The sequence below is a fragment of the Doryrhamphus excisus genome, chromosome 11 (assembly GCF_030265055.1).
Source record: "Doryrhamphus excisus isolate RoL2022-K1 chromosome 11, RoL_Dexc_1.0, whole genome shotgun sequence".
NCBI lineage: Eukaryota > Metazoa > Chordata > Actinopteri > Syngnathiformes > Syngnathidae > Doryrhamphus > Doryrhamphus excisus.
The window spans coordinates 21171822-21198037 of record NC_080476.1 but is presented as its reverse complement, the minus strand read 5'-3'; the positions used below and the strand labels follow the sequence as shown (position 1 = coordinate 21198037).

Below are 26216 nucleotides of genomic sequence, written 5' to 3'. Positions count from 1 at the left end.
GGCCAGTAGACTGAAGGATACGTAAAGTCATCTTGTCCTTCCTTTGCAGTCATGTGACTGAAAGCACCCAATGACAGCTCTGCACCACTGAGACCACGCCTCTCTTTGGAGGACACACGGACCCTTCAGTCAGTCGCCTTCAGCTCCCTTGTGGGCTTAGCAGACCACAAGGGGGCAGCTACTGCGTTTGCTTGACTAGCTGTTTAGCTCCCTTTGCCGTAGTCGTAGTGACTGATCCCAGTTTTGGCCCTATTCCGTTTTTTTTTTATTTTTTTTTATTTTTTATGTTGTCCATTCTCAACTATACTTGCAGTGCCATTCAAAAGCATATCAAGCTACCTGCTAATTCAGCAGCGCTACTAACAGGTGCTTTTGTCCCGTTTAATAGCCGTATTTTTAAAAGGGTCTTATAATAAAAGTTTATATTACAGCCGAACATGTTGCCCAAAGACATAGAGTTAAAATAACCGTTGGTTTAGTCCTTTTTACTATTTTACGCTACTTTTATGTGACTTTTTTCAAATCCGCCCAATTGGCAATACAGTTTTGAATTGGGTTTGGAACCCCCGTGAAGTTGAGATTGAATTGAAACATTTAATATTTATTAAATGATATCGGTACTTCAATTATGATCTTGCACCACATTAATGTCCATCAGATACGTTTATTTTTATATTCTTATTATTGAAATAAACTTGTGGAAAAAAAGGCATTTATTTTTGCTCACATTTTGCAACGACTCAACAACAGTACATATGAAGTACTACTTCCAAGTTTCCGTTTGGAAAAAAAACACCAAAAATTGTGTGGAAAAAGTATGATTTTAATTGCAGTGTTCATGTGGACGTGGCTCTTAATAATAATAATAATAATAATAATAATAATAATAATAATAATATGAACATGCACGCTAAACGTGTAAACATAAGGTTAGCTAAAGCATATGATGCATGTAAACACTCTTCACTACCGCTACTGTCGTCAAGTTAGATCATGCTAGCGTCATGTTGCACACAAACAAAACCAGCCTGTTAGCATCACTGTTAGCATTAGCATTGTTTGCACTTTAAAGCACAAAAAAACGAAGATGGAAATGCCAAAGATCCCGATGAAGCTTCGTTGTTGTTTTATTTTCGGGATGCAACAACCGATCCTGCTGAACGCATGTTCCGGTTCTTCGAAGGCGCTCACGCCGGTCATGTGACCATGCAAGTGGGCGGAGCTGCGGTGTCTGTAGACGAGGCTCGAGAGCGACTAGAATGAGAGAGACAGGTCAGCGTCAAATGGGAGACACGTGTTGTTGTGGTCACCGACTGGTTACTTTCGCTTTCATTTTCACTTTGTTTTGCTTTCTTTTGAAATATTTATTCATTCTATTGATTTATTTGACTTTTATTCAAGTTATTTTTATTGAAATTATTTTGGTGTTTATTTAGTACATATACATTTCATTTTTGTATTCATTGCATATACTTTTATTCAAGTTATTTTTAATGCATTGTACTTTTATTGAGATGTTTGTTTTAATTTAGTACATTTATTTGTATTTTTTAAAGTTATTTATTATACTTTTATTGAAGGCATTTTTATTGAAATATTTTTTTATTGCATTCATTCACTAATTTTTGTATTCATTGCGTATAGTTTTATTGAAATTATTTCCATTTATTACATATACATTTGCGTTTATTTTTCATTCATTAAATGTATTATACTTTTATTTAGATCATGCTTATTTTATTTACGTAGTAGTATTTATTTTTATTTTGTTCATTTTTATTCATACTTTTTTTAAAGTTATTATTTACTATACTTTTATTGAAGTCATTGTTATTGAAATTATTTTTATTTATTATATTCATTTACTTTTTATTTTTTTATAGTTTTATTGACATCATTTTTAATGTATTATACTTTTATTTTGATCGTGTTTATTTTTATTTATGTAGTACATATATTCATACATATATTTTCTATTTGGGATCAGAACCGAGTGCTGCGAGTATTTGGCTCATGCTGGAGCTCAGCGGTCAACATCTGAATATGATTATTATGATTATGATTATTATGATTATTATGAGTATTATGATTTTTATGATTATTATGATTATGATTATTATTATTATTATTATTATTATTATTATTATTATTATTATTATTATTATTATTATTATTATTATTATTATTATTATGATTATGATTATGATTATGATTATGATTATGATTATGATTATTATTATCATCACAGGGGCCTCGGTCATTGCAGCCCAACTCTGACTTCCAATTGTTCCTGCTTTATGAAATGAGGTGTCGCTCCGGTAACCCCGCCCCTCCCGCCCCTCCCCCCCCACGGTGAAAATGGGAGCAGCTGCTATGCGTCGGAACGCCGCCCTCGTGCACACTTTGTCTTTGCACCAACGGGGTCAAGGTGGCGGCTTTGTCTTAAATATAGACGCACACCCAAAGACAACATGGAGTCCAAGACCTCCAAAGCAGTCAAGGACAGAAAGGGAGTGGCCTGTAGAAAGGGGGGGCGGGGGGGGGGGGGGGGGTACTGAAACTGCCCTGACTTGTTGTTTTTGTTTTGTTTTTTTTTGTTTTTTTTACCAGAAAACAAAATCTGCAGCCATTTTACAACAACGCCAAAATATTAGGAGAAAAAGTGGCAATTTTCTGAACATAAAGTCATAATGTTATGAGGTATCATTTTCACAGCATAAAGAATTAAAAAAATAATAACAGATCAAATATGAAAAAATAACCCGATTTTTGGTAATATTCCGAGGGAAAAAAATCCCGTCATTTTCAGAGCATATTGTTGAAATATTAAAGATGAAGTGGGAAAAGCCAGTCAGACCAGGGCCTACAGCGCGCCGTTTGACGCCCCTGCACAGACCGAAGCTTCCTTCCACCTTTCAATGTCCCGCGCGTGTTGCCGGTCTGCAGCCTTTTGTGATAGTGATTGGACCATTGGACTTCCTGCTTTCTCATGCACCCCATCACATGATTGAAGTTTGATTGACAGTTAGCTTCATTGTTAGCTTACTTTTAGTTGCCAAACTTGCTCTTCAGTCCAACCGACACCTGAAAAAGGACAAACAAAAATGGGGCGGGTGTATTTTTAGGGTGGTTGCTAGCTTGAAACAACTGGTGTGTGCGTGTGTGTGCGTGTGTGTGCGTGTGTGTGTGCGTACATGTGTGTGTGTGTGTGTGTGTGTGTGTGTGCGTTACCTTGGCTGATGCGGCGCTGTTCTTGCTTTCCCACAGGTTGCGTTTGTTGCCAACTTGTTTTTCTTTATTCACATCCTGTTAGTCCAAAAGTTGAAAGAGCCTTATTATGATGTCATATATGTTATATAATCATATATATTATAATAGTGCATATGTGAGTGAGTATTTGTGTTCATATGTATGATAATATCATGGATGACATTTCAGAGGTCCTGAAAGTCAAGTCTCGGGGGAAACCAAGCAAACGGTGACTTTCTCGTGGACTAAAGATATCGTTGGTAAATTTGGGGCCACATGCCGCCCGCCGCACGTGGTCATGGCGAGGCCACAGCCATGGCAGCTGCACGCCGTTTTCATGTCTAGAGGGTGTAAAGGTGAATATAGGGGTGTTATTTCATGTCTAGAGGGCTCTAATCATGTTAAAAAGCATATTTAGAAGGTGGTAAACTGGTTTATTATGCCCAATATGTCTTATTTTCTCTTATTATGTCTACTATATTGGGCAATAGGAGTGTAAAGGTGACTATAGGGGTGTTATTTCATGTCTAGAGGGCTCTAATTGTTTTAAAAAGTGTATTTAGATGTTGTAAACAGGTTTTCTATGTCTTATTTCCTCTTATTATGTCTACTATATTGGGCAATAGGAGTGTAAAGGTGACTATAGGGGTGTTATTTCATGTCTACAGGGCTCTAATCATGTTAAAAAGCATATTTAGAAGGTGGTAAACTGGTTTATTATGCCCAATATGTCTTATTTTCTCTTATTATGTCTACTATATTGGGTAATAGGAGTGTAAAGGTGACCATAGGGGTGTTATTTCATGTCTACAGGGCTCTAATAATGGTAGAAGGTATATTTAGAAGGTGGCAAACTGGTTTATTATGCCCAATATGGCTTACTTTCTCTTATTATGTCTGCTATATTGGCTAATAAGTGTGTCAAGGTGACTATAGGGGTGTTATTTCATGTCTAGAGGGCTCTAATCATGTTAAAAAGCATATTTAGATGGTGGTAAACAGGCTTTCCATGTCTTATATGTCTTACTTGCTGTTATTATGTCTACTATATTGGCTAACAGGAATGTAGAGGTGACTATAGGGGTGTTATTTCATGTCTACAGGGCTCTAATCATGTTAAAAAGCATATTTAGAAGGTGGTAAACTGGTTTATTATGCCCAATATGTCTTATTTTCTCTTATTATGTCTACTATATTGGGTAATAGGAGTGTAAAGGTGACCATAGGGGTGTTATTTCATGTCTACAGGGCTCTAATCATGTTAAAAAGCATATTTAGAAGGTGGTAAACTGGTTTATTATGCCCAATATGTCTTATTTTCTCTTATTATGTCTACTATATTGAGTAATAGAAGTGTAAAGGTGACTATAGGGGTGTTATTTCATGTCTAGAGGGCTCTAATAATGTTAAAAAGCATATTTAGATGGTGGTAAACAGGTTTTCTATGTCTTATTTCCTCTTATTATGTCTACTATATTGGGCAATAGGAGTGTAAAGGTGACCATAGGGGTGTTATTTCATGTCTAGAGGGCTCTAATCATGTTAAAAAGCATATTTAGAAGGTGGTAAACAGGTTTATTATGCCCAATATGTCTTATTTTCTCTTATTATGTCTGCTATATTGGGCAATAGGAGTGTAAAGGTGACTATAGGGGTGTTATTTCATGTCTAGAGGGCTCTATTGATGTTAAAATGTGTATTTCAAAGGTGGCAAACTGGTTTATTATGCCCAATATGTCTTATTTTCTCTTATTATGTCTACTATATTGGGCAATAGGAGTGTAAAGGTGACTATAGGGGTGTTATTTCATGTCTAGAGGGCTCTAATCATGTTAAAAAGCATATTTAGAAGGTGGTAAACAGGTTTATTATGCCCAATATGTCTTATTTTCTCTTATTATGTCTACTATATTGGGCAATAGGAGTGTAAAGGTGACTATAGGGGTGTTATGTCATGTCTAGAGGGCTCTAATCATGTTAAAAAGCATATTTAGATGGAGGTAAACTGGTTTATTATGCCCAATATGTCTTATTTTCTCTTATTATGTCTACTATATTGGGCAATAGGAGCGTAAAGGTGACTATAGGGGTGTTATTTCATGTCTACAGGGCTCTAATCATGTTAAAAAGCATATTTAGAAGGTGGTAAACTGGTTTATTATGCCCAATATGTCTTATTTTCTCCTATTATGTCTACTATATTGAGTAATAGGAGTGTAAAGGTGACTATAGGGGTGTTATTTCACGTCTAGAGGGCTCTAATCATGTTAAAAAGCATATTTAGAAGGTGGTAAACAGGTTTATTATGCCCAATATGTCTTATTTTCTCTTATTATGTCTACTATATTGGGCAATAGGAGTGTAAAGGTGACCATAGGGGTGTTATTTCATGTCTAGAGGGCTCTAATCATGTTAAAAAGCATATTTAGAAGGTGGTAAACAGGTTTATTATGCCCAATATGTCTTATTTTCTCTTATTATGTCTACTATATTGGGCAATAGGAGTGTAAAGGTGACTATAGGGGTGTTATTTCATGTCTACAGGGCTCTAATCATGTTAAAAAGCATATTTAGATGGTGGTAAACAGGTTTATTATGCCCAATATGTCTTATTTTCTCTTATTATGTCTACTATATTGGGCAATAGGAGTGTAAAGGTGACCATAGGGGTGTTATTTCATGTCTAGAGGGCTCTAATCATGTTAAAAAGCGTATTTAGAAGGAAGTAAACTGGTTTATTATGACTAATATAGGTTATTTTCTCTTATTATGTCTACTATATTGGGCAATAGGAGTGTAAAGGTGACTATAGGGGTGTTATTCCATGTCTAGAGGGCTCTATTGATGTTAAAAGGTCTATTTTTTGATAATATCAAGTATGACATTTCAGTCCTGAAAGTCAAGTCTCGGGAGAAACCAAGCAAACGGTGACTTTCTGGTAGGCTAAAGATGTTGTTGGTAAATTTGGGGTCACATGCCGCCCGCCGCCCGCCGCCCAGCCACACGTGGTCACGGCGAGGCCACAGCCGTGGCAGCTGCACGCCGCTTTAAGACGACGCTTCCACAATACGCCGAGAGGTGCGAATGAGGCCGGAATGTCAGGATTATGACAGGATTACGGGATTGACACGAAGAGTGCGAAACACGGCGCTTATACCGCAGACTTTGTTGTCGTCTCCGCCGCCTTTGCGGCTGGTGGTGGCGCTGTTGCTGCAGGGGGGGGCTTCTCCACCTGTGCGGGCTTCGCCGTCCGACTGTTGACGCGTTTGGTAGAAATCTCATCCTGGGGGCGGGAGAGAAGCGCGTATCAGTCAGGAATCAGTCCGGAACGCACGCATCGGTCACCTTATTATGATGATCCCAGACGTTGGCGCTCTCCCACATGTTCTTTATGCTTCGTGTGCCCCCTGGTGGGACGTCGGCCATGACAGGCTTGGGGGGTTTCACCTCCTTGTTCCCCTGTACAAACAAAAGCAAAAGTACAGTCGGGATGAACGGATTCATACCAAAATATTTAGACTGTGTTGATTCTCAGAAAGTTGCAATTCAACCAGAAAAAAACATCAAATCAGGAGATTTTTGCTCAAATTAAATCTAAAATCAATCAAAAGGTAGTTTAATTGAATTCATGTTAATTAATGACATTGTTAGCTTACTTTTAGTTGCCAAACTAATTCAATGAAATCATTACATTCAATTAAAATTGGCCCCATTATGCTCATTTTGGGCCCTTTATATCGAATCATGGACTCCTATAGAGCAGCTACACACAATAACCCGCATGGAAAGTTTTCTAGATCTTCCAGAATCTGCACCTATTCATTTGGATTTCCTTGGATTCCTCAAGCGTTCTCTCTTTTAATCCATTCCGCCCACGGCACGCCCACTCCGCTGTGATTGGTCCCACTCATCTTATTTCCGGGCACGCCCATATAAGGGAGCCAGACTCATTGTGACATCACAGGGAGCCAGTGTTGGAAAAAAACTCTCTGAAACGGAGCGTTTTTAGCTATCCAAAAATTTTTTTTTTCCAAAAATACAACTTTTAACATTAAAAAAAAAAAAAAAAATAATAATAAATAAATAAATATATATATATATATATATTTTTTTTTTTTTACAAAAAAATGATGTATTTTCTTCCCCACAACCCTGGTGAGGATAAGCGGTAGAAAATGAATGAATGCTATTTGCACTTTTTCAGTAACAAATCAAGTTTTTGGAAGACGAGAAACAAAAAGCAAAATAAAGTTGTGATTTTTGGCTAACGAGGTCGCTAGCAGAAGTAGCAATACATCAGAGAAGCGCCGGCCGGTACCTGGGCGGCGGAGGCGTACTGCTCCAGTCTGCTGTTGAGTTTGGAGACCACGGGCGAGTGTGACGCTCTCACACTGGAAACAGGACGATGGAGGCTGATTATGCTTGATTGTTTTTAGCATGCACGGCTAACAAATCACTCGCCTCTTCTGGGAACATTTGCTGAGGAATTCCGCCTTCTCCCCAATCTGCACAATAAAAACCAAAGTTAGCTTGTCAAGCAGGCAGGAATCTGCTTCGTCGGGTCGGGGCGGCATGTCCCGGGGCAGTCTGACCCGGGACATGCCGACCCCGGGTGGCATGCCCGTGGCCATGTATTTAGAAGGTGGCAAACTGGTTTATTATGCCCAATATGGCTTACTTTCTCTTATTATGTCTGCTATATTGGCTAATAAGTGTGTCAAGGTGATTATAGGGGTGTTATTTCATGTCTAGAGGGCTCTAATCATGTTAAAAAGCATATTTAGATGGTGGTAAACTGGTTTATTATGACCAATACATCTTATTATGTTTTATACTTTTTTCTCTTATGTCTACTGTTGGGTAATATGAGTGTCAAGGTGACTATAGGGGTGTTATTTCATGTCAAGAGGGCTCTATTGATGTTTAGGTCTATTTAGAAGGTGGCAAACAGGTTTATTATGCCCAATATGTCTTATTTTTTTCTCTCATGTCTACTCTATTGAGTAATAGGAGTGTAAAAGTGAATATAGGGGTGTTATTTCATGTCTACAGGGCTCTAATCATGGTAGAAGGTATATTTAGAAGGTGGTAAACTGGTTTATCGTGACCAATATGTCTTATTTTCTCTTATTATGTCTACTATATTGAGTAATAGAAGTGTAAAGGTGACTATAGGGGTGTTATTTCATGTCTAGAGGGCTCTAATCATGTTAAAAAGCATATTTAGAAGGAGGTAAACTGGTTTATTACGCCCAATATGTCTTACTTTTTTCTCTTATGTCTACTATATTGGCTAATAGGCGTATCAAGGTGACTATAGGGGTGTTATTTCATGTCTACAGGGCTCTAATAATGGTAGAAGGTATATTTAGAAGGTGGTAAACTGGTTTATCATGACCAATATGTCTTATTTCCTCTTATTATGTCTACTATATTGAGTAATAGAAGTGTAAAGGTGACTATAGGGGTGTTATTTCATGTCTAGAGGGCTCTAATCATGTTAAAAAGCATATTTAGATGGAGGTAAACTGGTTTATTATGACCAATACATCTTATTATGTTTTATAATTTTTTCTCTTATGTCTACTGTTGGGTAATATGAGTGTAAAGGTGACTATAGGGGTGTTATTTCATGTCAAGAGGGCTCTATTGATGTTTAGGTCTATTTAGAAAGTGGCAAACAGGTTTATTATGCCCAATATGTCTTATTTTTCTCTCTCATGTCTACTATATTGAGTAATAGGAGTGTAAAAGTGAATATAGGGGTGTTATTTCATGTCTACAGGGCTCTAATCATGGTAGAAGGTATATTTAGAAGGTGGTAAACTGCTTTATCATGACCATTATGTCTTATTTTCTCTTATTATGTCTACTATATTGAGTAATAGAAGTGTAAAGGTGACTATAGGGGTGTTATTTCATGTCTAGAGGGCTCTAATCATGTTAAAAAGCATATTTAAGTGGAGGTAAACTGGTTTATTACGCCCAATATGTCTTACTTTTTTCTCTTATGTCTACTACATTGGCTAATAGGCGTGTAAAGGTGACTATAGGGGTGTTATTCCATGTCTGGAGGGCTCTATTGATGCTAAGGTGTATTTAGATGGATCGGCATAAAAGCTGCAGATCCAGGAGTTTTGTGATTAGGGTTACGTTGAAAGTGCTACGTTGAAAGAATCGTCTCCATGCCAAAGCTCCTAAGCAACGACCTTAGAAGATCCTTTGGGGCTGATGGTGAAGGAGGGCTGGACAGGTTCTCGGTCCAGCTGCTTCTTCTTCTCCGCAGCCTCCGCCCTCCTCCTCTCAATCTCCTCCCTCATCTTCTTCCTCTCCTCCTGTGGAAAGAGAACCCGTTTAGAGGATCCCATCAGGCAGCCTCACGTTCCTCCTCACCTGCTCTTGAGCTTTCTTGTCCTCCAGCTCTTTGTTCCTCTGCTGCTCCTCCTGCTGCAGGACCTTCCTCCTCTCCTCTCGCTTCCTCTTCAGCTCCTCCAGCTCGGCCTCGGCGTCCTGCTGCTTCTGCTTCATCTTCTCCATCTCTTCGCCGTCTGCGTCGTGACGCCGCCGCTTGAGCTCCTGCAGCTTGCGCTCGGCCTCCTGGCGCTTCCACCCGTCCGAGGGAACGTCGTCCCTGCTGGCCAAAAGGCGCTACTACACATTACTGCTATTATTAGCGACACGCACAATAAACCAAAACACCAGAAGATGACCAAAGTACGTGAAAAGTACATGAAAAGTACATGCAAGGTCAAAGTCATGTGACTTCATCATCACCTTGATGGCTTGGATGCTTTCTTTAGCCGCAGGCCTCCGTTTAGCTCGGCTGCTTCCTTCTGCTCAGACAGGACACAACCTTTTCAAACTAGCAAAGCTAAATCACTTCCTGTCTGCCCCCCCCCAGGAAACACATTCACATCTCTATTTCTCTTCATACTATGTTGGCTAATAGGAGGGTAAAGATGACTATAGGGGTGTTAGTTCATGTCTAGAGGACTCTAATCATGTTAAAAGGTCTATTTAGAAGGTTAGAAGCAGGTTTATTACAACCAATATGTCTTATTTTCTCTTATTATGTCTACTATATTGGGTAATAGGAGTATAAAGGTGACTATAGGGGTGTTATTTCATGTCAAGAGGGCTCTATTGATGTTAGAAAGCCTATTTAGAAGGTGGTTAACAGGTTTATCATGACCATTATGTTTACTATATTGTGTAATATAAGTGTAAAGGTGACTATAGGGGTGCTATTTCATGTCTACAGGGCTCTATTGATGTTAAAAGGTCTATTTAGAAGGTTAGAAGCAGGTTTATTACGACCAATATGTCTTATTTTCTCCTATTATGTCTACTATATTGGGTAATAGTACTGTAAAGGTGACTATAGGGGTGTTATTCCATGTCTAGAGGGCTCTAATTATTTAAAAAAGTGTATTTAGATGTTGTAAACAGGTTTTCTATGTCTATTTCTGCTTATTATGTCTACTATATTGGGTAATAGGAGTGTAAAGGTGACTATAGGGGTGTTATTCCATGTCTAGAGGGCTCTAATTATTTTAAAAAGTGTATTTAGATGTTGTAAGCAGGTTTTCTATGTCTTATTTCCTCTTATTATGTCTACTATATTGGGTAATAGTACTGTAAAGGTGACTATAGGGGTGTTATTTCATGTCGAGAGGGCTCTATTGATGTTAGAAAGCCTATTTAGAAGGTGGTTAACAGGTTTATCATGACCATTATGTTTACTATATTGTGTAATATAAGTGTCAAGGTGACTATAGGGGTGCTATTTCATGTCTACAGGGCTCTGTTGATGTTAAAAGGTCTATTTAGAGGATGGTAAACAGGTTTATTACGACAAATATGTCTTATTTTCTCTTATTATGTCTACTATATTGGGTAGTAGGAGTGTAAAGGCGACTATAGGGGTGTTATTTCATGTGCAGAGGGCTCTATTGATGCTATTTCAAAGGTGGTAAACAGGTTTAGTATGACCAATATGTCTTATTTTCTCTTATGATGTGTACTCTATCAGGTAATAAGAGTATAAAGGTGACTATAGGGGTGCTATTCCATGTCCAGAGGGCTCTATTGATGTTAAAAGGTGTATTTAGGTGATAAACGAGGAAGCCCACACGAGTGCTTCAGCGTTTCTTGGAGATCCGAAGACAGTTCAAAGATAGCAACAAAGCCACGGGATCTTCAACCATCTTTACCTTTTCTTGAAGGGAAGATCTTTTCAGCTCGCCGTCCTTTGGAAGGAACGTAAACACAAAGAACATCATGAGAACATCATGAGAACATCACGAGAACATCACACACTGAGGGAGCTCATGTCAATCATCAAACAGAAAACCTCATCTTTCTTCTTCTTCTCCTCCGTCTCTCTCCTCTTCTTGTCTTTCTCCTCCTCCTCTTTCTTCCTCTTCTCCTCGGCTTCCCTTTTCCGTTTCTCCTCCTCTTCCTTCTTCTTCCTCTCTTCCAGCTCTCTCTTCTTCTGCTTTTCCGCCTCCTCCTCCTTCCTTTTCTTCTCCATTTCTTTCCGACACTTTTCTTCCTCCTCTCTCCTCTTCTTCTCCTCCATCTCCTTCTCTAGCTTTTCCTCTTCCTCCTCTCTCCTCGTCTTCTCCTCCATCTCCTTTAGTTTTTGCTCTTCCTCCTCTCTCCTCTTCTTCTCCTCCATCTCCTTCTTTAGGTCTTCTTCCTCCTTCTCTTTCCTCTGTCGTTCCTCGAGCTCTCGTTTCAGTTCTTCTTCCTCTTCTATTCTCCTCCTCTCCTCCAAGTCCCTTTCCTGCTTTGCTTCCTCCTCCTTCTTCAACCTTTGTTGTTCCTCCTCCTCTTTTAGCTTTTCTTCCATTTCTTGTCTGCGTTTCTCCTCCTCCTCGTCCTCCATCCTCTGCTTTTCTTCCAGACGCTGCTCTTCTTCTACCTCTTTCTGTTTCCTCTCCTTCTCATCCTTGGCAGCATCAGGACCAGCCTCCTCCTCCTCCTCCTCCTCCTCCTCCTCCTCCTCCTCCTCCTCTATGGGCGGGTCCTATGAAGAGCAAAAAGAACCGTATGGACCACCTGACCTCCTGATAGCAGTCATGTGATGATTGATAACATCATAGAAGTTATTTGGGATGATCGTGATGATTGGCTGATGGAGTCACATGGTTCCATCTGCCAACCATCATGACCTTCACCTCTTCTCTCTTTGGCTGGTCTTCCTCCTTCCTCCAAGACTTGGTGTCCACCTCGTCCTCCCGGACCGGGTTCTCCTCCTCTCCCTCCTCCGTGTGTCCCCGCCCACCTCCGCCATGGATGCCGTTGGTGGTGCCGAAGCCGGGGTCCAACTCCTTCTGTCGCTCCATGGCCTCCTGCATCCTCTTCTGCCGGCGCTCCTCCCTCTTGGCCAAGCGCTCCAACAGGGCTTGGTCATCGTCGTCGGTGGCGGCGGCCGGGATGCCGATGGCGGAGGTCTCGCTCTCCGTCTCCGTCACGCTGGAAACACGGCTTGTTTGTCAGATGTGGCGAAAAGCTTTCCACGGTAAGATGGCGGCGTTCCTACTTGTTGGCGTTGATCACGTCGACGCTTCCCGACGCTTCCAGTTCCCTCATCTTCTTCCTCTCCTCCCTCGCACGCCTCCTTTGCTCCCGAGCCGCCTCGTCATCGTCCTCATTCGTGTAGCCCATCCTGAGACATTTTACTAATTATTACCAGACAAAATGAAAAGTCATATTTCGCTATGAAGTCTGGGCTTCCCTACTGAGACTGCTGCCCCCGCGACCCGGACCCGGATAAGCGGAGGAAAATGGATGCATGGATTTTGCTATGCGGTCGTCACAATCATGACATCCTCATAACTCAATTAGAAAGGTACGCAATAAGAGGATTAGTTCCCAAATGGGTCAAAAGCTACTTAGCTGACAGGAAGCGATACGTACGGCGAGGAGAATACACATCTGCAAGTTTAAATATGACATGCGGAGTACCCCAGGGGTCAATACTGGGACCAAAACCCATTATGGCATTGGATGCTCATATCACCCAGTACTTCCGTACGGGATAAAAAAAAAACTATATTAGGAAAGCAGGAAGTGAACAAATGTAAAAGTACCAGATGGAGGGGTAGGATTTAATAAGCTTTGCTTCTTCCTACTCCTTTTGGACATGTGGAACTGGGAACTGATTATGGGATGCATTCAATTGGAATCTGATGCATGTTCAAATGAAATCAAACCATTACCATTACCATTACCATTACATTACATTACATTACATTACCATTACCATTACCATTACCATTACCATTACATTACCATTACATTACCATTACATTACCATGACCATTACCAGTACCATTGCCATTACCATTACATTACCATTACCATTACCATTACCATTACCATTACATTACCATTACATTACCATGACCATTACCATGACCATTACCATTACCATTACCATTACCATTACCATTAGCATTACCATTAGCGTTACTTACTTCTCAGCATCGAGGCGCATCTGCTCCCTCCTCTGCCTCCGCAGTTCCATGCGGCGGTCAAAGTCGTCATCCATGATGCCCAAACGATCGTCTTTCCCTCTGGGAGAGAAAATGTCAACCGTCAAAAGCAGACTTTAGTCCACTTTCACTATGTTGCAGGAGTTTGGTCATTCTATCCAAGGGGACCAATTGTACTATTTGTATTGAGTTGTGGACTCCTGTAGAGCAGCTACACACAATAACCCACAGGGAACGCTTTCTAGATCTTCCAGCGGGTTGGCTTCCACATTCCTACCACATTCCAAAACGGGCATGTTATGTTCATATATGTAATATGATATGGTGTCCAACTTCACTCTTTGGTCTTGCCCATGTTTTGGCTTTCCTTTGTTTAATTTTCTTGAAAAAAAATAATAATAAAAATGAATTTAATAACATTTTGACTTTATTCCTGCAATTTTTATAACTTTTTCTCCAACCTAATTCTTGGCAAAAATATATTTTGTTTATTTTCTCCCCGTAATTCTGACATTTAATGCCAAAATATTATACATTTTCCCCACTTTTCTATGCTACTATGCTAAGTGACATTATTTTTTTTATTATTTCACTTTTTACTTAGTTCCTGTAAATTTACAACTACTTTTTCCATTTCTACTGTTGTTTTTTTTACATTTTTTATTAAACTTTCTTGATGTAAATTGTATGTCTTGGACTTGTGAATTTATTCTTATAATATTATGACTTTATTCCCATAATATTACAACTTTTTCCCTCAATTACAATTCTCTCACATTACGACTATCAAAAAATATTTTTTCTTCAATATTTCTGCTGCTAAAACAACTTTTTTTTCTCATAATATTCTGACTTTATTCTCAAAATATTACAACTTCAAATCCTTAATATTTTGACTTTATTCTAAAAAATGTTTTTCCCTAAATTATGTAAACTTTCTTGTAAATGTTTGTGTTGTCATTCTGACATTATTCACATAAAATTCTTTATATATTTGTATATATTATATATATATATGATATATATATATATATATTTATATATTATATAATGTTCTATAACTTTTAATATCACCGAATTTTCCACAAATGACAACATTGTTTTGTTTGTTTGCTTGTAAAATTACGACTTGAAAATAAAGAATTTTTGTTATTTAATATTGAATTTTATTCTACTAAAAAAAATATATAAATATATATAAAATATAATATAAATATTCTTGGAAAATTCTTACTTTTTCTAATTAGGTTACTGCTTTTTTTCCTTAATATTTTGACAATGTTTGCTGTTTTTTCGTGTTGATTTGAGATAAGCAGAGGAGGGCCACCCCTGAGGTGTGGAAATGGTTTTTAGGTGTGAAAGTCCGAACATGAAGCCAAATTCCTACAAGACGTGGATAAGATATGGAAAAGAAGGACGGAAGGAAAAGCTAAGAATTTGAGAAAAGGGTTAGCGTAACGTTAGCTGGCTTGCTAGACGTCATCCAGCACAATCTGCTTTCCATCTCAGTCCTTGTGAGGCGCAAACAATTCCTGCTGCGCCTTTTAACGACCTCAACTACCACAAAAGGCAAAGCTGATCCTTCTCCCTCCTCCGACGACTCCTGCTCCTCCTCCTACCACTCCTACTCCCCCATCTCCCAACTCTTACACGACATGTATGGTTCTTTACTCCTCCCAGACATCCACCCTGATATCAGTCCCAGCATGAGGAGACATCGACGAGTCCTTCATCACTTTTTGACTCAATCGTGTCCTTCCCTGGAATCGAGTCTCCTGAGCTGGATCACGGGTGCCCGACGAACACTGGAGTTTCACCGACTCACGGGTACTCTAAAAGAAATTGCGTTTGACTGTTTGACTGACTCACGGCGCTCGGGAATTGTGGGTGATTGGCGACCACTCCAGTTTCTCACGCTTGACAGAGACTCGAGTTTGACTGACTCACGGGTGCTCGACAAAGACTCGAGTTTCAGTGACTCACGGGTGCTCGAGTTTCGCAGACTTTCAGGTGCTTGGTGAAGATTCAGGTTTCACTCACTCACGGGTACTTGACCAAGACTCAAGTTTAAGTTTAACTGAGTCACGGTGCTTGGCGAGGACTCGAGTGTGACTGACTCACAAGTGTTCGACAAAGACTCCAGTTTCAGTGACTCCAGTTTCGCAGACGTTCAGCTGCTTGATGAAGACTCAATTTGCACTGACTCACGGGTGCTCGACAAAGACTCGAGTTTGACTGATTCACAGGTGCTTGACAAAGACTCGAGTTTCAGTGACTCACGGGTGCTCGAGTTTCGCAGACTTTCAGGTGCTTGATAAAGATTCAGGTTTCACTCACTCACGGGTACTTGACCAAGACTCAAGTTTAAGTTTAACTGGCGAGGACTCGAGTGTGACTGACTCACAAGTGTTCGACAAAGACTCCAGTTTTGCAGACTTTCAGCTGCTTGATGAAGACTCAATTTGCACTGACTCACGGTTGTTCGACAAAGACTCGAGTTTAACTGAGTCAGGGTGCTCGACAAAGACTCGAGTTTCAGTGACTCACAAGTGTTCGACAAAGACAGTGACTCAGTCACTCAAGTTTCGCGGACTTTCAGTTGCTTGATAAAGATTCAGCTTTCACTGATTCACGGGTGCTCGACAAAGACTCGAGTTTCAGTGACTCACGGGTGCTCGAGTTTGGCAGACTTTCGGGTGCTTGATGAAGATTCGGGTTTGAATGACTCCCGGGTGCTCGACAAAGACTCGCGTTTGACTGACTCACAAGTGTTCGACAAAGACAAGCGACTCAGTGACTCTTGAGTCACGGTGCTTGACGAAGACTTGAGTTTGACCGACTCACGAGTACTCGCCAAAGTTTTTTTTTTTTTTTTCACTGTGTCTGTTCCACAAATGGATAGCGTTCTCACACAACAATAACAATAACAATAACAATAACAATAACAATAACAATAACAATAACAATAACAATAACAATAACAATAACAATAACAATAACAATAACAATAACAATAACATAGAAAGTGTGTGGGGGGGCATGATACAAGATCGTCGCAGACAGGAAGTGAGCGACCGTCAGATCATCATCATCATCATCATCATCATCATCATCATCATCATCAAATCAGATGAAAAGTCTAGTGTACGCGTAGGTATCGTTAGCATCGGGTTGACGGATGAAGTTATGGATGAGGAACGTTTCCAATCCATCCGAAAGTCAGAGCGGCTTCCTGGGCATGACCAAAAAAAGGAAAAGCTCTGGAAGGCGGAGATCAAATCCAAACAGTTTACACGCCGTGACGTCCTGCCGCCAATCAAATGTTTGTGTACACTTTGGCTTTAGCAGTACCGGGCTGTACTTCCTCTTCACGTCTCCGTGCTTCACGTCCGCGTCGAAGAACAGCAAAGCGTCCTGGTGAAAGAAGCCATCTTTCTTTTTCATCGTCTGGTCTCCTTTTAAGGAAGCGAGCCGACGGTCTCCCGCTTTGGCAAAGGACCAGGATGAGCACGGAGAGCAGCGACGCCAACGGTGCGACCTCTAAAAATGACCTCTTTCCCTCCACATTCCAGACAAGTTGTTTTCTGCTACGACAGGAAATGATGACGCTAACAACACCTGCTAACTAGCGCTTCATTGCTTCTCTTTAGAAACATTGTTTACATTTGTTGCAAATAATGCTGACGGCCAGGAGTGGAGGGGGCACGCCATTCTTGGATTTTCTTTGGCCCCGTGACGGGTTATCGTACAGTCAATACAAAATGTATGGACAGCGAGTCTTAGAAAGTATACAGTATAAAGTATAAAGTATTTGGGAGACGTTCACTCCCCCCCCCGGTCATAAACACAGCATCCCGCTTCATTGACAGCCTCCTTGCCATCATGACCATAAAAGGAATGGAGGCGTGGCATGTCCGCCATTGGAGCACAACTCATCCACGGCCTCTCTGTTTTTATGTCCTACCTCCCTGCAGTACTGCATGTACTGCATGTACTGCCATGTATATCATTTGCTTTCAGGCAAATATTCATGAATAAACAGCTTGGAATATTATTAGTCCTGAGTTCAAATGTCTTCATATGTCTTATGACTTATATGGTGCCATCCATCAATACAAATTGTGAAAAATTGAGTAAAATAACAGTCATTTTAAAAGAATCAAGTCAAAAAATTAAAAGGGAAAATTAGTGATTTTTAGGAGAATACAGGAAAAATAACACCGTCTTGTAAGTGAATAATAATAAGTGAATTAAAAGAAAATTAAGATAAAGTGGCCATCCATCAATACAAATTGCGAAAAATTGAGTAAAATAACAGTCATTTTAAAAGAATCAAGTCAAAAAATTAAAAGGGAAAATTAGTGATTTTTAGGAGAATACAGGAAAAATAACACCGTCTTGTAAGTGAATTAAAAGAAAATTAAGATAAAGTGGCCATCCATCAATACAAATTGCGAAAAATTGAGTAAAATAACAGTCATTTTAAAAGAATCAAGTCAAAAAATTAAAAGGGAAAATTAGTGATTTTTAGGAGAATACAGGAAAAATAACATCGTCTTGTAAGTGAATAAAAAACACGTTAAGATAAAGTGGCCATCCATCAATACAAATTGAGAAAAATTGAGTAAAATAACAGTCATTTTTAAAGAATCAAGTCAAAAAATGAAAGGGGAAAAGTAGTCATTTTTAGGAGAATACAGGAAAAATAACACCATCTTGTAAGTGAATAATAATAAGTGAATTAAAAGAAAATTAAGATGATTAAGTGAATAAAAAACACATTAAGATAAAGTGGCCATCCATCACTACAAATTGCGAAAAATTGAGTAAAATAACAGTCATTTTAAAAGAATCAAGTCAAAAAATGAAAGGGAAAAGTAGTGATTTTTAGGAAAATACAGGAAAAATAACACCGTCTTATAAGTGAATAAAAAACACGTTAAGATAAAGTGGCCATCCATCAATACAAATTGCGAAAAATTGAGTAAAATAACAGTCATTTTAAAAGAATCAAGTCAAAAAATTAAAAGGGAAAAGTAGTGATTTTTTAGGAGAATACAGGAAAAATAACACCGTCTTGTAAGTGAATTAAAAGAAAATTAAGATAAAGTGGCCATCCATCAATACAAATTGCGAAAAATTGAGTAAAATAACAGCAATTTTAAAAGAATCAAGTCAAAAAATTAAAAGGGAAAAGTAGTGATTTTTAGGAAAATACAGGAAAAATAACACCGTCTTATAAGTGAATAAAAAACACGTTAAGACAAAGTGGCCATCCATCAATACAAATTGTGAAAAATTGAGTAAAATAACAGTCATTTTAAAAGAATCAAGTCAAAAAATGAAAGGGGAAAAGTAGTGATTTTTAGGAAAATACAGGAAAAATAACACCGTAAAGTGACTAATAATAAGTGAATAAAAAACACGTTACGATAAAGTGGCCATCTATTATCCACCATCATTAGGTGCAACATGAACACACGTGTCTTTCTCTTTTTGGTGCATTCTAAAGCTACAAAAACAGCTAAAAAGAGACCTCTCGGTCATGGATGTAATTTTTGCCGCACCTATTTTTGCCGCTATTAAAGATCCTGCTTTGAATTGGGATCTTAGTGGGATTGAAATAAAATGACACCAGACATGCAAAGATCCTCCCTGAGAAAAAAGACAAGGCTTACCCAACAAGCAGAAGTCGGTGCTTTGCAGCTCCAAGACAGGAGCAGAGAGCCAGCTGAGGTTTTTATGTCCGACGTGGAGCCCCGCCTTCCTCGTCCACGCTGCATCCTTTTCCACCGTCGTCTAAATCCTGCTGGACTCGTCTTGGAAAACAAACAAACAAAAAATGCCAAAGCCTAGAAAAGTAGCAACTTGACTCCCCCACCCGGTTTTTTTTCCCATCCATCCATTTTCTATTCCGCTTATCCTCACTAGGGTCGTATGCTGGAGCCTATCCCAGCTGTCTTGGGGCGAGAGGCGGGGTACACCCTGGACTGGTGGCCAGCCAATCACAGGGCACATATAGACAAACAACCATTCACACTCACATTCATACCTATGGACAATTTGGAGTGGCTAATTAACCTAGCATGCACATTTTTTTTGGGGGGGGGGGGGGGTAGCTGACCTGTAATAACTCAAAAACGAAAAATTGTTTTAAAAAAATTATGAAATTACAACTTTTTTCTCTTAAAGGGGACCCTTTGTATTGAGCTGTGGACTCCTATAGAGCAGCTACACACAATTACCAGCACAGAAAGCTTTCTAGATCTTTCAGAATCTGCACCTATTCCAGATGGATTTCCTTGGATTTCGGAAAGGGTCTGTTTTCATTTTAAAAGCTACTGCTTTTTTATTTATGTTGGTATATTCTTTTTCGGGAAATCTAACACGGCAAGAATCCTGTCTTCTCATTGGTCAGTCAATCAAACTCCAACCGACTCCTCTGGATGCTCTCAGTTTTCAACTTCCTACCTAGGCGTTTATACTATACTATACTATACTATACTATACTATACTATACTATACTATACTATACTATACTATGATAGATAGACAGATAGAGATAGAGTGATAGAGTGGACGAGGATGCTGAGGTTGTCATTGGGAGTGACCAGGATGGATAGGATCAGGAAAGAGTACATCAGAGGGACAATACATGTTAGAGGCCTTGGAGATAAAGTCAGTTATCGGCCAGACTGAGCGATAGAGAATACTTAGTATTAGTACTTCAACATATGCTTGAAGTACCAAAGAACGCCTGAGGCGGAGTGTTCAACACGAAGTCACACAAAAAGTGAGTTTAGTTGAACTTTATTCTACTATTTAACAACAACAACACTCAGACAATACAATGCTAGCGGGTACCTTAGCCCGGCGATTCATCCACGTTCACCTCAATTTCACCATCAAACATGGCGGCTTCCGTCCAATCATTGTAGGAGTCTGTCGTCGTTAGATGATCCATTCAACTTGCGTAACTCTCCCAGGACTTCCTGTCGGCGTTCACGTCAATTTGGCCATCAAACATGGCGGTTTCATGTCTGTTGTCGTTAGGTAGACCGTGGTCGCCGGTGCAACGTCACTTTGTGTTTTGTTAATCCTCCTAGCATGCTAGCAAGCGCTTGGCTTTCACAGGAGAGACAGGACAGGGCTTTTACTGTCGGCGTAGTATTACGGTTTACATATTTATATTTTGGAACGCACCACGTTAAAAGGCGCATCTTTGATTTTGGACAAAATTAAAAACTTTTAAGTGCGGAAAATACGGTATGACTTTTTCTTGTTGAAGTCCTTTTTTTTTTCTCTTTATATTTTGACATTAAACATGTTAAATTACTGCTGCTTTTCCACTTTTGCTGTGTTTTTTTTTTACTTCTCAAATTATACTTTATTATATAAATAAATAAATAAATACATGTATTTTTTTTACTTCTCTTCATTCATTTTCTACCGCTTTTCCTCATGAGAGTTGCGGGGGGGTGCTAAAGCCTATCCCAGCTAGAGGCGGGGTACACCCTGGACTGGTGGCCAGCCAATCCCAGGGCACATATAGACAAACAACCATTCACACTCACATTCATACCTATGGACAATTTGGAGTGGCTAATTAACCTAGCATGTTTTTGGAATGGGGGAGGAAACCAGAGTACCCGGAGAGAAGCCACGGGTGCATGCACGGGGAGAACATGTAAACTCCACACAGAGATGGCCCGAGGGTGGGATTGAACTCAGGTCTCCCAGCTGTGAGGTCTGCGTGCTAACCACTGGAGCGCCGTGCAGCCGGAATAAAGGATGTACTTAAAGTACTGAATAATAAAGTACATGGCCCTGGGATTGGCTGGCCACCAGTCCGGGGTGGACCCCGCCTCTCGCCCCAAGACAGCTGGGATAGGCTCCAGCATGCCGTGGCCCTGGTGAGGATAAGCGGTATATAAAATGGCTGGATGTATGCATAAAGTAATGCAGTGACACGGTAGCAGGTCAGACTAACAGTACCAGTAACCTGACATTAGGATACATCTGAAAGATCTTCCATGCATTTCAGGTGGTGGCTTTGGCTCTTCCCTGATCCTCCACCTTTTCAACGGCTACTCGGATCTTCTCCTGGTCTCCCAGCAGCTGGCCAGCCTTCACGGGCCGCAGCTCTTTGTCCAGCTCCAGCAGCAAGGGAATCCCTGTGGGCAACGTCACGCCGGCGATATCCTCATCCGATATTCCTGGTGTCATCGTATGGAGAGAGGAATACCGTATTAGTAAAATCGGTATTAAGCGCACAGGGATGCTTTTAGTTAGCTAAACACAGGCAATTGCCTCGAGCACCCGGATTTAATCGTAATATGCATGCTTAAAACAACATCAAAATGAAGAAATGGTCCCACTAAAAAGATGCTTTGATGATAATAGATTGTCCTTGAACCTAAGTAACCTAAATAAAACTAGGAGGAACTAATGAAGAACTAATGCTCTTGGTCAAACATAAAATTAGAGTAGTTATCGAGGCGGTTGCAAGGTGGTTGGCGCTAGTCCTGGCGGCAAACCACCAACCCCGTGGTGGGACACCAGAGGTCGGGGCTGCCGTGAAGCTGAAGAAGGGAGGTCTATCGAGCATGGATGGCTTGTGGAACTCCTGAAACAGCTGACAGGTACCGGATGGACCTTAGCATCGATCACAATATTGTTGGCATGTATCACAATACGGCGACTATATAACATTTTTATTCAGCTGAGTCACTTGTCTATTTTATTTCTTTATTGGGGACGAAAAAAAACATGCTAGGTTAATTATTATTAATTATATTAATTTTTAAATTAATGTCATAATTTAATGTAATATTTAGTATATTATATAACTATTTATTATATTATATTTATAATTTTGTTAATTTTCGTGCAAAAGTCTGAGGCTACAGCATAATAGAGATGCACAATATGTTTTTTTTTTTCATACCGATATCGAAAACTCTCTGCCTCTCAAGAGAGATATGGTGCAAATAACTGATTTTTTACTTTTTTGTATTTCGTACTTAAGTTACATTTTGATTTAAGTGTCCTAAATCATGCATGCTAGGTTAATTGGCCACTCCTAATTGTCCATAGGTATGAATGTGAGTGTGAATGGTTGTTTGTCTATATGTGCCCTGTGATTGGCTGGCCACCAGTCCAGGGTGTACCCCGCCTCTCACTCCAGCACCCCCTCCTCAACCCCTTGTGAGGATAAGCGGTAGAAAATGAATGTATTTATCGGTAACAATCTGGCAAATGTTTCTAATGGGATGTCAGCCTCTGCACACATTCATTCATTTTCTACCGCTTTTTCCTCACGAGGGTCGCATTGCTACTAAATCTTCAACAAACTAATGGCTGTGCTTGCGATGAAGGAAGATGTAGTCACCCATGCAACACACTTTTGTTAACGCACACATGAGGCAAACGGCTAAGTATGGTCCGTGTGTGGAGAATGTTTATTTACGGCTAATACGAGCAACGTCCAAAAATAAACGTGCTTCTTGTAGTTTTTCCACTTAGAAACGGAACGTCATCATCGGGCACTGGAAAACCTTCCTTATATATTAAAGCCGTGAAAGACAACATGGTAAAAATATACTATTAAGTCATTTTATCATCATTAGAGGAATCTATACCGGCACATAAAATTTATCACCTAACCCTAGTATATATATATATATATATATATATATATATTTATATATATATATATTTTTTTTTAATTATTATAAAAAAATAATAATATATATATATTTTAATTATTATAAAAAAATAATAATATATATATATATTTTTTAATTATTATAAAAAAATAATAATATATATATATATTTTTTTTATTATTATAAAAAAATAATATATATATATATATATTTTTTTTAATTATTATAAAAAAATAATATATATATATATTTTTTTAATTATTATAAAAAAATAATAATATATATATATTTTTTGTGAGTGTCAGTGGTTGATGTGAATGGTTGTTTGTCTATATGTGCCCTGTGATTGGCTGGCCACCAGTCCAGGGTGTACCCCGCCTCTCGCCCGAAGACAGCTGGGATAGGCTCCAGCACCCCCCGCGACCCTCGTGAGGAAAAAGCGGTAGAAAATGAATGAATGAATAAAAAAAAATAATATATATATATATTTTTTAATTATTATAAAAAATAATAATATATATATATATTTTAATTATTATAAAAAAAATAATAATATATATATTTTTTTAATTATTATAAAAAACAATAATATATATATATATATTTTTTAATTATTATAAAAAAATAATAATATATATATATTTTCTGTGAGTGTCAGTGGTTGATGTGAATGGTTGTTTGTCTATATGTGCCCTGTGATTGGCTGGCCACCAGTCCAGGGTGTACCCCGCCTCTCGCCCCACGACAGCTGGGATAGGCTCCAGCACCCTCGTGAGGATAAGCGGTAGAAAATGAATGAATGAATACTACTACTACTAATAATAAAAATATATGTTTTTTTGCTTACTCATTGTCTGAAGTCAAAAGGCACCAAAAACCCCCAGAAAAATGGCCAACAACACGGCTAATACAGCTAGAACTTCCTGTGCATGTAGAAGGAAAGTCATGGTGTGAACACCAAGGCCATATGGGGCTTTGGGGGCAGGTTGGAGGCAGGTCTTTTGCGTGTGTGCATGAATGACGTGTAAAGCAAACCAGATCCAGTATGATGAAAGGTCAATGCGGGCAAGTGTAACATAAACTAGCTGGCCTTTTTGGACGGGTTCAAGCTGCCATTTCTGCTTCAGCCGCCATCATGGGACAGGCTGCTGTTGGCCCAATGGCACCAGAGCGAGTCCTGAACGTTTAAACGTGTGCGGTGTACCTTCCAGGTGTTTGAGCAGGGCCCTGCAGCTGTTTCCATGGGCAGAAATGAGCACGGTCCTGCCTTTCTGGATCTCTGGCACCACCGTGCTGTACCAGTAAGGGAGCAGCCTGTCCAGAACCTCCTTCAAGCTCTCGGCACGGGGCAGCTTCTCCTTGTCCACGTCGCACGTGGTGTACCTGCGATCGCTGTAGATTTCGTGGAAGTACGGGTGCGCTTCTTCTATAAGCGGCGGAGTGATGTCATAGCTCCTTCTCCATAACTTCACTTTCTCCTCGCCGTGCTGGAGGGCCATTTCCGCCCGGTTCAAGCCTATCAGTGCGCCGTAGTGGCGCTCGTTGAGCCTCCATGACTTCACCACGGGCACCCACTCCTGGCCCATGGCCTCCAGAACCAGCCAGGCCGTCTGGATGGAGCGGCTGAGAATGGAGGTGAAGACCATGTCGAACTTGTAGCCCAGTTCCTTCAGGAGCCCGCCGCAGTCCCGGGCCTCCTTTACGCCATCCTCGCTCAGCTTCTGATCCACCCAGCTGCAAAAACGGTTCTCCCGGTTCCACGCCCCCTCGCCATGCCTCAGCAGGAACAGTTTGTGCACGGACATCTGCTGCACCACAAACCTGCACATGAACAACAAAACCAAACACGTTTACACGTGTATACAACTGGAGTTTGCATGTTCTCCCCGTGTTTGCGTGGGTTTTCTCCGGGTACTCCGGCAGATACACAGAAAATCATGTAAATACACACACACACACACACACACACACACAGGAGTGGGAAGACGGCAATCTTATTTACACGCACCCACCAAAAGCATGACAAATGTATCATGTGACATGATAGAACATGCCATGTCTCCCTACTGTGTGTGTGTGTGTGTCTAGTATGGAGGGGCTTTCTTTGTAATTGTTTTCTTTTTCATTGTGGTAATTGTTTTTAATTGTGTAAAGCACTTGTTTCATGTCCTTGCAGAAAAAGGTGCTCTACAAATAAAGTTGATTTGATTTGAACATTGATAGACATTTTCTATGGGAATAGTGAGGACCCCTTGGGGGAGAGTTCAAGCTAAAGGTTGAAGGTTAGCTCAGGCGGTGAGGAAACGAACACCACAGTGTTGCTACAATTAGCATCGCGCGTTAGAAAATATGTTATAACCTCATATCATCAGGTTGCATGGTCATTTTCTCCCGTTTTCTTCCGTTCCCATTGATTAACACCATCAACATAGCTGCTCTCGCTCGCCCCCGCGACGTAAAAGACACCGTTTAGTAAACATTAATGGACGCCAGAAGCTTTACAGCGAACATCAAAATGCTGCTTTAAGAGTGGATTGGAACTCACCTTGCGTGGGTTTTAAAGCCGGTCGGAATGTTACTGCAACGGTCGTTTGTAATGTTGACAATATTTGGCCGGCCATGAAGGCGTCTTTGAGATTGATGATGATTGACAGCTTTGGGCCGCCAATCGGAATGGACGTTCTTGGGCACATGGGCGGTGCCTATGCTGACGTCTGCCCATATATGGAGAAGAACTGGAAACCCGGGGCAGGTTCACCAACGGAGAAGATGAGAAAAGAGCGGGTACTGTGAATTG

The 26216-nt window shown here is 40.0% G+C and overlaps 2 protein-coding genes across 3 annotated transcripts; both read right to left on the bottom strand.

The window, feature by feature from the left end:
* Nucleotides 1-646: 646 nt before the first annotated feature.
* On the bottom strand, nt 647-19658 carry cald1b (caldesmon 1b). 2 transcript variants are annotated; one of them, XM_058086329.1, is made up of 16 exons: nt 19430-19658; nt 13734-13832; nt 12797-12935; nt 12432-12729; nt 11603-12280; nt 11463-11498; nt 10024-10082; nt 9643-9880; nt 9459-9584; nt 7711-7754; nt 7568-7640; nt 6595-6708; nt 6407-6532; nt 3232-3306; nt 3047-3084; nt 647-1254 (listed from the first exon to the last, which is right to left on the bottom strand). In XM_058086329.1, exons 2-15 carry the CDS (start codon nt 13801-13803, stop codon nt 3049-3051), a joined length of 2112 nt encoding a protein of 703 aa, XP_057942312.1. In that variant the 5' UTR covers nt 13804-13832; nt 19430-19658; the 3' UTR covers nt 647-1254; nt 3047-3048. The 2 variants fall into 2 exon arrangements, with proteins under 2 accessions (XP_057942312.1, XP_057942314.1); XM_058086331.1 differs by having other exon boundaries at nt 651-1254; nt 12797-12922; nt 19430-19653.
* Nucleotides 19659-19815: 157 nt separating this feature from the next.
* Nucleotides 19816-26125, bottom strand: bpgm (2,3-bisphosphoglycerate mutase). The gene is made up of 3 exons (XM_058086341.1): nt 25965-26125; nt 24624-25240; nt 19816-21967 (listed from the first exon to the last, which is right to left on the bottom strand). Exons 2-3 carry the CDS (start codon nt 25222-25224, stop codon nt 21792-21794), a joined length of 777 nt encoding a protein of 258 aa, XP_057942324.1. The 5' UTR covers nt 25225-25240; nt 25965-26125; the 3' UTR covers nt 19816-21791.
* Nucleotides 26126-26216: the final 91 nt, after the last annotated feature.

What these genes read in the sequence shown, in the direction of transcription:
- bpgm (XM_058086341.1), bottom strand. Translation starts at nt 25,224, where the DNA reads ATGTCCGTGCACAAACTGTTCCTGCTGAGGCATGGCGAGGGGGCGTGG. An exon ending in CCTGCTCAAACACCTGGAAG is followed by an intron (nt 21,968 to 24,623) that starts GTACACCGCACA and finishes CGATGACACCAG; the next exon opens with GAATATCGGATGAGGATATC.
- cald1b (XM_058086329.1), bottom strand. Translation starts at nt 13,803, where the DNA reads ATGACGACTTTGACCGCCGCATGGAACTGCGGAGGCAGAGGAGGGAGC. An exon ending in ACCAGCCAAAGAGAGAAGAG is followed by an intron (nt 12,281 to 12,431) that starts GTGAAGGTCATG and finishes TGCTCTTCATAG; the next exon opens with GACCCGCCCATAGAGGAGGA. An exon ending in AGCAAATGTTCCCAGAAGAG is followed by an intron (nt 7,641 to 7,710) that starts GCGAGTGATTTG and finishes TCCTGTTTCCAG; the next exon opens with TGTGAGAGCGTCACACTCGC.